The 11,314-nt window shown below is 44.0% G+C and overlaps 1 protein-coding gene across 6 annotated transcripts in view; it reads right to left on the reverse strand.

The window, feature by feature from the left end:
* LTBP1 (latent transforming growth factor beta binding protein 1) overlaps positions 1–10,985 on the reverse strand; it is a 184,068-nt gene extending 173,083 nt beyond the window's left edge. For all 6 annotated transcript variants that reach the window (XM_063390679.1, XM_063390680.1, XM_063390678.1 and 3 more), the window contains exons 1-2: positions 10,398–10,985; positions 9,973–10,043 (exon numbers count right to left, since the gene is read on the reverse strand). In XM_063390679.1, coding sequence (XP_063246749.1) covers positions 9,973–10,043; positions 10,398–10,843 — 517 coding nt within the window. In that variant the 5' untranslated portion in view covers positions 10,844–10,985. The remainder of the gene's footprint in view (positions 1–9,972; positions 10,044–10,397) is intronic.
* Positions 10,986–11,314: the final 329 nt, after the last annotated feature.

Raw genomic sequence — 11,314 nt, forward strand, 5'->3', positions numbered from 1 at the left:
TTCAGAAAAGCAAGGGTAAAATAACATCACTGTTAGGTTTAAACACACCCCTTCTAAAACATCTTATGTTGCTTTGGGACTGATCTATACATACACACTTTTCAGTCCATGTGTTCATGTCATTACAGTTAGAGTGTATATAAATATTTGCAGAAGCAAGACCTAAAATAAGATGTTTATAATAGTTTCAAAACACAAATATTTTAAAACTTCTACATATACAGAATGTAATTTGTTTTAATACATTCTAAATTAAGGATTACTTATTATCTAGAATCAGTAAGCATAAAACATTATCATGTATGGAAGGAGTTTAGATAAAAATTTCTCTTTCGTCCCTTCAAATGAATCAAAACAAGTGATTCTACTTGTCCTAAAAATGTTTGTATTAAAGTAATATTAAACTAATACGAGTTCTTGGATTAAGACCAGTACAATCTCATTCCTATGCTAATCACCTCTTAACTTCCTCAAAAGTAACAATACATTTACAAGTTTATTTCCCTATGGAGAACAGAAATCCACAAAAAAAATTTTTTTTATTCACAGTAAACAAACTTAAATACCCCAAAAGTTTCTTGCACTTAAATTTCTAGCGTTTTAGCCTCAGCTCCACCTTTAAGTATTTCCTTTAAGAAGCAACTGCTGTTGGTTTGTACTTAGATGTCCACAAACATTTTTCATTGTCATTCCTGAATTTCTAATACTTCGACACAATTACACTACAACAGTGTTGTGAGTCTTATGATATTGCCAATGCACCCATCCACCAGATTTCTTTCTTTTTCCACACAGAATTTACCTTTTTTTCCTCATCTTGAGCACACATAATAGTCCAGCACCAGTTTAAAGAGAATGCACCAACTTCCAACAAATCCCATCACCGTGCACATTGGCACAGCATAGACCAACTTCTCCCATAGGAGTGTGTAAATCCCGTCAGGCACAATACATGCCAGAGGGCAAATGACAGAAAATACAGCAATTGGAAAGAGGAATTGAAGTCCAGAGCTGTTTCAGATTCCAGCACTGGATCTCAATGTTTGAGAAATGATGCATGCATCAAGTTCACAGAACGGGAAAAACCAACACTATCACATGGGTACATCTATGCTGAGGGCGGAGTTTTCAAGCTTCTTTACATGCAACATTGGAACACTGTTAAAGGTAGAACAAACACTGCTTTTTTTCCATGAATGAAAGATTTTTATTCCTCAAGCACACAAGGAAACCAAACCAAAGCTCATTTTGGTTGAGTGCACATCCTAAACAAAAAGCTGTGATACAAAGGCACCTTTAACTCCTCCTGGGTTGAAAGACAGAGTGATGATCCCCCACCGATTCCAGAAGAAAAGCAGTGAAGGAAAGTGACAGGCTGTGGGTTCTGAAAGGAAAGAGGCATATCCCAGTTTCCCTCAAAAAAATCTGAATACAGTGCTGACATCCTGAAGAAGAGCAATGTTTTTTAGAATTTTCTGTTCTCCAAACTACCCTACTGCTTAGCTCACCACTCAATTTTTCACTTTTACTCTGAACACCCTTTTAAGTATTAAGCCATTGTCAGGACTGAGGATGCAACTGGAGTCTAGAAACCCAAAAGCTCACTGAAGCTAATGCTTTTCTGGGGAGCTGGTTCTCTAGCTGAGTACCTCACACCAAGGAGGTTTCAAAAATTGTCAAGTTTACCAGAAATACATCCAATAATTTCAAACATTTATTGAGAATGAGAGAGGAATTTGCAACCAAGGCGATACAACCTTGTAGTAAGACCATTCTATTAAAAAAAAAAAATTGAAATTACTTTCATATAATCCTAAGGAATTACATTAACTGCAGAAAACCTGTGTGGCCTCTACGTACTAATGGAGGTAGTATTACAACCATCTGTGTCTTTCTACACAGGAACTTGTTTTTATCATAACTATATGGGCTTAAAGAATTCTTTCCCTAAATATACTTCAAATGAAAGCATGTGTTGGAATTCTTTGCTGTCCACTTCAAACCTTCAGATTCATTCCCACACTGGCATGTAAACATGACCTCCAGGGAGGGAGGAAACAAAAAACAATGCTTTTAGCATACATACTTCTTTTAAAACAACTACACAAAACAACAGTTTCTCTCACAACCTAATGGTAACACAATGTACTTTACTGACATATTCAATGTATTTCCATAGTATAATCTCTAAATGCCAAGACTTATCAGAACTGAATAGCAACTATACTTCAAAAGCTTAACTTCAGCAAAAGGATGCATTATTCTATCAGCAACAAGAATATAACACACTGTTTGATACTTGGCATTTTCATTCATGTTGTGTTTATTGGAGTTTACATAAATAGTTAAGACTACAATCTGAGAAACATTTTAAAGTATTTAGTTAGAGGAAATCATAACTATGCAGATTCTGACAATACAAACATTTCACATGCTACAAATCCCTTCATCATTGCAGTGCCCACAAATAATCGTTCACTACAGAATGGACTAAGCCAAGGAAACCACCAGATTCACATGTTACACACTGGTTTTGCTGCTCAAGTAGTTAACACTCCAGTATGCAATCCTTTTAATTCTCTTAATGTTTCTCAGTACAATGCTTACTCATTTTGTCATAAAATAGTTCATAATAAGTATGCAGGAAACTGAACGAACTAAGATGAGCTCAGTAAAAAGGCAACTGGAAATATTTAACTGGATGCAGGACAACAGAAGTGTTACAAAAAAGAGAAAGACTAGAGAAAAAACTATTAATCACAACAGAGTAAGCAAAACAGTAAGTACAATAAAGTTTTTCACTAAATTCAACCAACTCTCAATACGAGTTCACAATTTGGTTGAGCTTCTCTGAAATTTGAGGCCTAACCTGCCATCTAGAGATGATAAAAATCTCATCTCAATTATTAAAAAGGCAAATCTTGCCATTGGACACAAAACTATTTCCCATATGCAGGGATTACTACCTGCACTTCACACACAAAAAAAGAACATGCCCAAGCAGACCTATTTTTAGCTCTGTATTTAAATGAACATCTTGCTTTACTAACATGTAAAATGCTTGCTCCCCCTCTGTGTGCAGTTACAGATGTGGAGAAATGCTAAAGATTTGCTTCTCTCTATAGTCAATGAGCAGGATCTATTTTTCTAGGACTAAATTAGGTTACACAAGTACTGCTGCTTTTAAAGGTGGAACAAAAAGCCAACTAAAGGAAGAAACCTCAAACCCACCCCACCATCACTCTAACAACTAACGTATCAGTTACAGACCATGGACTGACTTGATGACCTACCTGAACCATCAATAATCTCTTAACACCCAATAATCCAGAGTTTGAACAAGAAGACAGTTTAGGGAGGTGTGTGCCCCTCTTCATCTCCACAAATCCTATAGCTCCCAGGCAATGCAAGCTGGCTTTAAGGCAGGATCAGTTGGCACAAGCAGCCCTTGGTGGTGCAGGCTGCACTCTTCTCAAGGCCTCTCAGAGAGCAGAACCCCTCCCCTCCCTACAGCCCTGCTTTTCCCAAGGTTGGGAGGCTCAGGGATCCCATACACAAAGCCTCTTTGCAGGACAGGAAGGTAAGGGGAGCATGTCCCCTTCCAGCTCTTTCCTTTTCCATGCTCAGGAAGAGCAGATGTTAAGAAGAGAGGTGCAAGACTAGTACTATATCACAGTATCTCGTCTCTGTCAATACATCATTTTGTTCCTGCAGACATGCAGAACCAGGCAGTGCACAACTGATGGATGAACCACGGCTTTCTCTGGCACCTACACATCCTTGTACTCCACTTCCAAGTTGCACACTGAAAACAAACAGCCAACTAACCAATAGGGAGTTTTGGTTAAACACCTCAATTTTCTGTGTTCTTCTGATTCTCTGTTAAGAAGGGAAGTGTTCAGGACTTTTTATCCACTGTAGATTTACCACAATGTTATTGCAGGTCCGGCTTCTTTTGTTAACACTAACTGCTGCAATGAGCTGAACGAGCTCACTATCAACCTGTCACCAGTGTGAGACACATCTTGACAAGTTTCTTTTAAGGTTCTCTTTTTTTTTTTTGTTCTGTCTTAATTCTATACACACTTGCAGTATTTGTACAACACAGACTATGTACCATTATAAGCTTGTTTCCAGTAGAGTCCCCAGTGCCTCACAAAGAGAAGGCTGGGTAGGTTTCACTTCATACTAATTGTGGACTTAAGTTTCCTCACCAAAATGAGGGAATGGCACACGCCATGGTCATGTGTAGAGCAACAGCAGCTAGCAGCTCCCCCATCTTCTCACAGCTCTTTTACAGCCTGGTCTCACAGGAGGGAGGCTGGCAGCCAACCACGACCAGGAGACAGACACTGTGCTCAAAGTCTGCATTACTGCTGATTCAGATCAGTCTCTCCTGAAGCTGTTGTACCAATTGCACATACACAGGTTTAGTTTGTGTTGTAGGACCATCTTTACATGTCCCCTATTTCTTTTAAGATGCAAAGAAAACAATATGTCTAAATAATAAAAAGCTAAACTCAAAACATGAGTTCTCCAAGAACACACCTAACGTATTTCACCCTCATATTGGTGTTCATTCCACAAGACCAGACTACACCCTGTCCAAAATACAACACTAAGCCCTGAAACACACATGCCCTGGGCTTCAGTCATCAAATTCAAAGGGGTTTTGTCCATAGATCAGCTCCATGCTGCTTGCCAATGTAGACAAAGACTACAAGAACTTGGACCCTGTCGTTCTACCCCCTTCCAAGAGGAGTAAGTGAAAAATCAAGCAGGGTAGAATTACCACCAAGGCCTAACAAGAGCTTTCCCAGTACAAAAGCCCATTTCCTGTACATGAGATTCAAAAGTTTTATTTCCATATTACAGTAGCAACCACAGCAAATGCAAAACTAAGGTTCTAAAGCTTTCAGTTTTTCAATTCCAAATTGTTTAAAAACCACATCAAAGGATAGATCAAAAAGGGCTAATGTATAGGTCAGTCACATGAGGTCAAAGTAGTTTGTCTCTTTAAAACTCTGACATTAAATTTTGATTTAGACATAATTTGAAGGATATTGATACTGCTTTCACTGAGATGATGGTCTTAGAATGAGAAGAAACAACATTTGGGGACAGTATGTTATAGTTAGGCTTTGTATATGCAATGTAAATAAACAGAACTTGGTAAAACTCAAAAGCCACAAAACTGATTAAGCACAAGCCTCAGGAACCGGCCATGACCAGAAACCCTCCAAGAAGCACAGCTGCAAACATTTGAAGTACTCTGTTCCAAAGATGAGAAGTACAGCTCTCCTGGATACCACTTCCTAAGAGCTGAACTGAACACAGAAAGAAGAGTAGATCCTGAGCAACCCATACTAAAGTATATTATTAATACAGTTTTATGCCCAAACTGGAGGACTCACGTACGTTTCTAAGTTTCCAGGTCTGGATCCTAACCCTATTCCAGAACAAGACCTCAGCATGCAACCTTTCGCTCACCTTCCACAAGAAATTCAGAAGCTGGAAGTGAGTTAGGGCACACTCCATCCCGGTGATCTGGATGGTCACACTGCCCAGTGCCCATGTCCTGAAGCAGACACAAAGCTGTAGCATGCTTACTCAGCCACAGCGAGAAGTACAGCTCTGGAAATTTAGGGAGGCAGGGGCTGAAACTGAGCAGTAGGACACAAGCAGAGGCCAAGCAGATTCAGAAACTGAACAAAGGGGACCCTTCCTCCAGGCAAGTATTCCCACAACTTTCTAGTCTCCTGCCTATACAGCAACAAGTATCTACTGTTGTGTATTTTCTTACTCTGAAAAATAAATTAAACCTCTGTAACGTCTTTATTGAACACTGAGTCAGGCAGTCTTTTTAAAAGAGAATTAGCAAGATAATATTTTAATACAGAGAAAAGCCAACAGACTGCTTTCTTATTTTCTGATGACCTTCCCAAGGTGCCCAAGCACAAGACAGACAGCTCATGCTCAAACTCATAGAATTCAGCCCAGTTCCAACACCAAAGCACTAGCCCTATACATGCATGCACACACAGAACACCTTCAGCTAAGAAAGACTGAAGACCCTTTTAATCTTAATTGACAATGATGGCATACCTAGGTTCTACATAGACAACAATTTCTCTCCCTACAGGAAATTTAATTGTGTTCCTGCAAAATCCACTTCCTCACCTCTTCGCCCTGTGACCCTTTCTTACTCCTCTGCAGTAAAGAAACTCATGCCATTAAAAACTGCTAGCTCTCTCCTTCCCATTTTTTTAATCATCAGTTTACATTGATAACACTCACAAACAAGCTATTAATACTCCAGACAAAGCATAGTATACATTTTACAAGGGGGTTACTACTCTAACAAGGTGGTTCTTTCCATTTATCTTTTTAAGATATCAGATTCTACATACAATAGGTAATTTTCTCTTACGTTCTCAACATGAAAAACAGCTCCTTGTGCCATTAAGCAAAAAAAACCCAGTACAAACAGAAGAGCATATTTTGTAGAAGTAGTTTTAACTAATAGAAATGTAGTAGTAAGTAACAAAGTAGGAGACAACAGATTTCAACAGGATAAACACACAGCTGGGTGGTGGGAACTCCTGATTTCCAGCACAGGTCTTCCTGACAGTTGTTACAACTTGTCCAAGACCACATTTAACCTATGGTTTAATTTCCATAAATGAAAAAATAAAAACCCCACACTCCAAGCTTTACTTGCCTTACAGACATGTTCCAGAGCTAATTAACATTTCTATAAAGCTCTGTTATGCAGCAAGTACTAACAAAACATGGTGTCTCCAGTCTTGGTGGTATCTCATTACTGCACTTGCACAGATTATAACCTGTGATAACTATGTCTGGAAGACAATCTTTGTCCTAAACCCTTTCACGTGCTTCTAACTTTCCAAGATGTTTACTGTTGTGGTTCAATTTTTCCCACCTTTGTCTTTACCCAAAGGTGCACGTTTAGAAAGCTTCAAAAAGGTTGGTTTTGATTGTTAGGCATCATATGCCCAGCATAAAGCATTTCTGAATACTGTTTACACTGAGTGTTATCATTTCATCTTTTTAATTAGAATGATGCAGCTCTTCATCATTTAAGCCACTCTGAGTTTGAAAAAAGTTCTTAAAACTTTACAGTGTAAAACTGAAATATTAGGGACAGAGAGGGGAAAACCCTACATGGCTAAATTGGACGTCGTAGGCCCTCTCCTAGAGTTTACAGAAAGACAGAAGCTCGCCTTCTAAAGACTGTCAGGCTTCCAAGAGAGCAGGAACAAATGTAAACACCAAAGTCAGTTCAGCTTCAAACTAAAATTAAAAAAACTTGCAAAGTTCCCTTGCCTCCTCTGTACAGATGCTGCCCTCTGACCTGCACAGAAACATTTCAAACACCCCTGCTGCTGCTACGGAGGGAAAAGCGATGTCACCGCTCCCGGCCAGACTGCCACCCGCCCGGGCAGACATCACCCCAGGGAGCAGCAGCCACAGCCTCCCGCAGAGAAAGCAGGGCTGGCAAACACCACCACGCAAGGCAAAGGGAAGGGAAGCCTGGCTGCAGGACCAGAGCTCTGCCCTCAGCCCGTCTTTCTGAGGGTTCCAGGCAGGCTCACTGACACAGGTGCAGCAGAGCAGAAACACACGCTGCCTGTTCCAGCCCGGGATTACACCTGAGCTAATAAACCTCGCTGATCAGAGCTGGCTCTCAGCACTCCGGCTCTGGAAGCACGATGCAGACGAATGGAAGTTGGCTCTGGAAAGAGCCAGGATGGGCCTGGGGTTTATTAACTCAGGCTTTGCACCATGCAGAAGAATAAAATCTGGCCCTAGAGACTAAATAGCTTATTAAAGTGATACTGTGCCTGAACTAATAAACCCCGACAGAATCAAACTGGTTTTACATCAAGTCAGCTCAGGTGTGCCAGCATCTGTGGCACAGTTTAATCCACTGCTGCAATAAGCCACTCAAAACCAACAGAGCCTGCTACCTGAACTTTAAAAACTCACTTAATTTTACAGGAAACAAAGGGGTTAACTGTTGTTCAGTTACAGATTTTCTTTTCTTCTGAAAGAAACATCAGGAGCTTCCAGAAAAGGTGATATCTGGCTTTTATGACTGTGAGACCAATCTTCCATAGCTGAATCAAGTCAATGCTATCTCATGGTTTGCCTAAGTTACAAAACAGACAACTTCAGTCCATTCAGTGCTTCCCGTGCCCTGCCAAGAGAGGGGTGAAACTGAGCAAATCCAAGCCAAGTGTATTATACCACTGCTAGGAGGAATTAGAGTAGCATCAGAGCAGGGAATAAAAATATTCAGTGCTAAGGAGAGCCTAATATCAGAGGCACAATATGAGAAAATCCTCCCACCCTTCTTTCTTTTAATTCTACCTTTGCTACTCCATTACTCCAGTTACTGGTTGAGCTAACCAAGTAATTAATGGATTTAAATTAAGTTCTACACAGATACCCCATAAAAAGCCAATTGTCTGATTTAGTCCTTACTGAAGACTCTAAAAATAAAAGGGAATCATGTAGAAAAGATGAATGATAGTCGGAGAAGTGAAAAAGATGAAACATAAAGGACAAAAAGCAAAGAAAGTGACTCAATTTACAAACAAAAAAGTTGCCTGGAAATGAGAGTAACTAGAAAACAGAGAAAAAGCCATTAAAAAAACAAAACATTATCTGGGTTTTGTTTAAAGTAGTGACAATAAAATTGGTTCACAATAGCACAGTTACAATACATTTTTCACTTAATGTGAAAAATTACTAAGAGGTTTTTTTTCATTTTGATTAGTCTTTAAGCTAAGATAGGTGTTCATTAAGCTCTGCAGTTAGCCTCCAAATACCACCGTAAGCTAAAGGGAAACATTCAGTACTTGTAAGGTGTTAAGCAAATGTGACTAACCTAACACACCAGCATGCATTTGAAAATGTTCATTTAGAAGCATATCTTAAATACATGCCAAAATTAGTAGGGAAATTGTGAAGTTTTGTCTTTAACTACTGTCATAAAGTCTTTGCTCCTTAGCAACAGGTCCATGCAGATCAAAGGTACTTGACCTTAGTCAGGATTACAAAAGTGATTGCTCCCTATTGTGAAAAAATCCCACACAGGGACAAAAGCCACTGGAAAAAAAAGTCTTGAAAGCACTGTTTACTCCAACTCTCTCAGGGACAGTGATCTCTCCTGCTGAACTACAGCAATATTCCCAGATCTGCCCAATCTCACTGATATTTACAGGAGTTTCCTGAAGACATGCCATTCCAGTCTTTCCTGACCTCATGATATCACTCCACTTTAGCCATTTGCAATCATTCTGAATCTTGCCTAAAGCAGTAAAAATTCTTCTGCTTTCCCATCAGAAAGAACAACTGGAGCATAACAGGATTGACTCAATCAGTGTTATTTTACACACATATTTTTTGTTTCTGGTAATCCCAGTAAAGGTACATCACTCTACAGGACCTTCACCAAACCCACTTCCTTCACGTTGCTCAGCGCTTCAGAAATTCCATGTGGGAAGCGCAGGACCATTCCTGTGGGCTGCTGCTGAAGGGACAGTGTGCGTAAACGGCGATTCCTTGCTCCCCACCTGTGCTCCTCTGGTAGATTCTCTCCCCTGTTAAGCCCCCATTCGAAAAACTCCTAAAAACCAAGGACTGATGGGGAGATGTTCACACATACAAAGCCTCCACAAAGCTCTCTCCAAAAACGTCACTCACTACCTGTGCTATGAATAAATGCAAGAGACGCCCACTATTTATCCTTTAGCAAAGGTGAAGGTCGGGAAGGACGGATTTAAAGATGGAAAGAGCGTTACATCTGCCCTGTGGGTTCTGTCGCTGAGCCAGCACCTCTTTGCCCACAGACGACCCACGACCCCAGCATCCACCACCTAGCCAGGTGCCAGCCCCCCGCACATCTGCTGCCTCACGCCCCTCTCCCAGCGCAGGGCTACTCACGTTTGATGCACCGCTGCGAGCCCGTGGCCTTGCTCCAGCCGTGGCAGCACTGCCCCCCGCACACATTGACCCTGCGGGAACAGCAAACAAGGACCAGTGGCCGGCGGGGCACCCCCGCTCCCCGTGCCGAGCCGGCCCGCGGGGCGGGCGCTGCGCCGGGGACACAAAAGGCGGGAAGAATTAAACCTCCCCGTTAAACTCGACGCCTCACGCCGGGCCCGCCGGGACTCCCGGGATGCGGGGAGCTGGCCCCGCGCCCGGCCTCGTGTACCGCGGATGTTCGGCGGGCACCGGGGCCGGGCAGGTAACGCCGCGGTGCCCCCGGAGCCCGGGACGCCCCCTGCCCTCTGCCCCCTCCCCAGGGGCCGCGACGGAGCTGCCGGCGGTGGCGGAACGGGGGTCGTGCGGGCGGGAGGGCGCCTTACCCCGGCAGCGGCGGCAGCTGGTGCTTCTGGCGGAGGGGCAGGGCGGCGCTGCTGTTGCCGTGGGGGCCCGGCGGTGCCTTGAGCCGCGGGCTGAAGCGGGCCGGCTTGGCGAAGGAGGAGGCGTGAGCGGCGGAGTTGGGGTGTACCTGGCCGGCGGGGCCCAGGCGGAGCTGGACGGCGGCGCTGCCCGGCTTGCTCATCCGCCGGGTCCGCTCCGGGGGGCCGCCGCCGTAGCGCGCGTTCAGCTGCACATTGAACGTGCGCTGCTGCTGCTCCCCCCCGAGGAGGGTCGGGCGCTGCTGCCGGCTGCCCGAGGAGCCCCCCCGGCCGGGCTGCAGCACGTACGTGATCCTCCTGAGCCTGCCCTTTTCGGGGGCTGCGAGCCCTGGTGACAAAAGTGCACAGGCAGCGAGGACGAGGAGGAAGCCCCATCTGATCCGACCCATTTCCAAGCGGGAGCCCCTGCAGCCGGCCCAGTCCGCGGAGCCGCGGTGCGAGGGTCTCCTCTCCGCCAAAGGACGCGTGTGCGCGACCTGCGCCCGGGGCGCGGATCCCTCCTCCGCTCGCTGCCCCCAACCTGCTCCGGCCGGCGGGGAGAAGAAAAAAAGCCTCAGGATCCTCCCGCCCGCCCCCCAAACTGTTGGGAAAGTTCAGCAAACACTTCGCCCCGCGGAGCAGGAAAACATCGTTGGAAGAAAGGAAGCGGCGGGTACGAGCCGAGCTGCGAGCCGGAGCGGGAAGGGAGGAGGAGCAGCAGGGGCAGGGTGTTTGCTGCAGGGGGGTGGTCGCAATGGAGAGCAGATGTCTCGGTTGCTGGAGCTGCCAGGGGTCTGCGCCCGTGTGTAAGGAACGGCCCCCGAGCCGGTGCGGGCTGCCGAAGCCCCTCTTTAAGAGTTTCTCGGCGAGTGAGAGTGTGC

This window comes from Prinia subflava, chromosome 2 (assembly GCF_021018805.1).
Source record: "Prinia subflava isolate CZ2003 ecotype Zambia chromosome 2, Cam_Psub_1.2, whole genome shotgun sequence".
Classification (NCBI taxonomy): Eukaryota; Metazoa; Chordata; class Aves; order Passeriformes; family Cisticolidae; genus Prinia; species Prinia subflava.